This window comes from Bactrocera latifrons, unplaced genomic scaffold, assembly GCF_001853355.1.
Source record: "Bactrocera latifrons isolate USDA-ARS-PBARC rearing strain unplaced genomic scaffold, ASM185335v1 scaffold_23, whole genome shotgun sequence".
Lineage (NCBI taxonomy): Eukaryota > Metazoa > Arthropoda > Insecta > Diptera > Tephritidae > Bactrocera > Bactrocera latifrons.
The window spans coordinates 1,905,792-1,906,900 of record NW_017535852.1 but is presented as its reverse complement, the minus strand read 5'-3'; the positions used below and the strand labels follow the sequence as shown (position 1 = coordinate 1,906,900).

General features: G+C 31.3%; 1 protein-coding gene across 3 annotated transcripts in view; it reads left to right on the top strand.

Annotated features, from left to right (window-relative positions):
* The window catches only part of LOC108968781 (helicase domino), a 43,800-nt gene that overhangs the window by 36,024 nt on the left and 6,667 nt on the right, over positions 1 to 1,109 (top strand). For all 3 annotated transcript variants that reach the window (XM_018933021.1, XM_018933022.1, XM_018933020.1), the window contains exon 13: positions 932 to 967. In XM_018933021.1, coding sequence (XP_018788566.1) covers positions 932 to 967 — 36 coding nt within the window. The remainder of the gene's footprint in view (positions 1 to 931; positions 968 to 1,109) is intronic.

Sequence of the window (1,109 nt, the reverse complement as noted above, 5' to 3'; positions counted from 1 at the left end):
GCGCCCACCTGCCCGCCAACAGCCAACAGCTGCGTCGCGTCACTGCGTATTATGTTTCTTAATTTCTTCTTTTTGTTTATATAAAAAAATTAATTAAATCTTTAAAAATTTTAATGCTACATTAAAGTAAACTCAAAAGTTGCCAACTATTTAAAAATATCACTTTTTTTTTTCAAAATAAATTTAAAAAAATTAAAGCAAATTTGCACAAACAATTGAAAGGGTGCCGCAAGCTGTTGTGGCGCGTGTGTGTGTGTGTGGTGTGTTGCTTCGCAGCTAAAAATAATAACAATTTCATTTGCCATTTCCAAACGGCCTCAGATTTTTAATAAAATAAAAAATTTTCTTAAATTTTCGCAAAACAAAAAGAGCGGGAGAGAGAAAACGCAAATGTGCGAAAAAATCGTCTGCAACACGAACCTAAAACATTGCAAAGCAAACATGAAATTTATTTTAAACAACTTTTCACTTGAAAATTGTCTTAAAAACAAAAACCAACATCACACTCGCATGTGTGTGTTACACTCTGGTTTACTCTAAGCCTAAAAAGCTCTTCTCTGCGCTGCTTTAAGTTATTTGAAAAAAAAAAAAATAAAAAATGTGAACGTAAATAGCATTTAGTCAACTTAAACGCCACCAAAACAGATTTTACTGAAGAGAAAATAATATTTATCGTTATATTTTTCTATTCTTTTCTTTCGTACTGCTCGCACGCTGCTCAATAATCGCGACTGACACGTGTCTTCTGCATCCAAACACTAATCTGACACACTATTTTTTACAACAACAAACAAACTTACAAACCAAAAAATCGGCAATCCATTTTTCATAAATAAAAAAATCCCTGATATTCTTTGGCGGCGTCCTGTTGTATTCGGTCACKTGTGTGGTTTCTATTTACCATGCTTGATATTTGTTTCGAACTTCGCAGATTTGGATTTCGGATAATACCATGGAACAAATGCCGGTAAGTTAAAATTTTATTTAAATAATTGTGTTGGAATTTACGTTTCTTTCTGCAAAATCTTTGTATTATTTTTCCAATTGTTGCATGACTAAATCATTTTTTTTTTTATAATTTTTTGCAATTTTAATTTTAATAAATATTT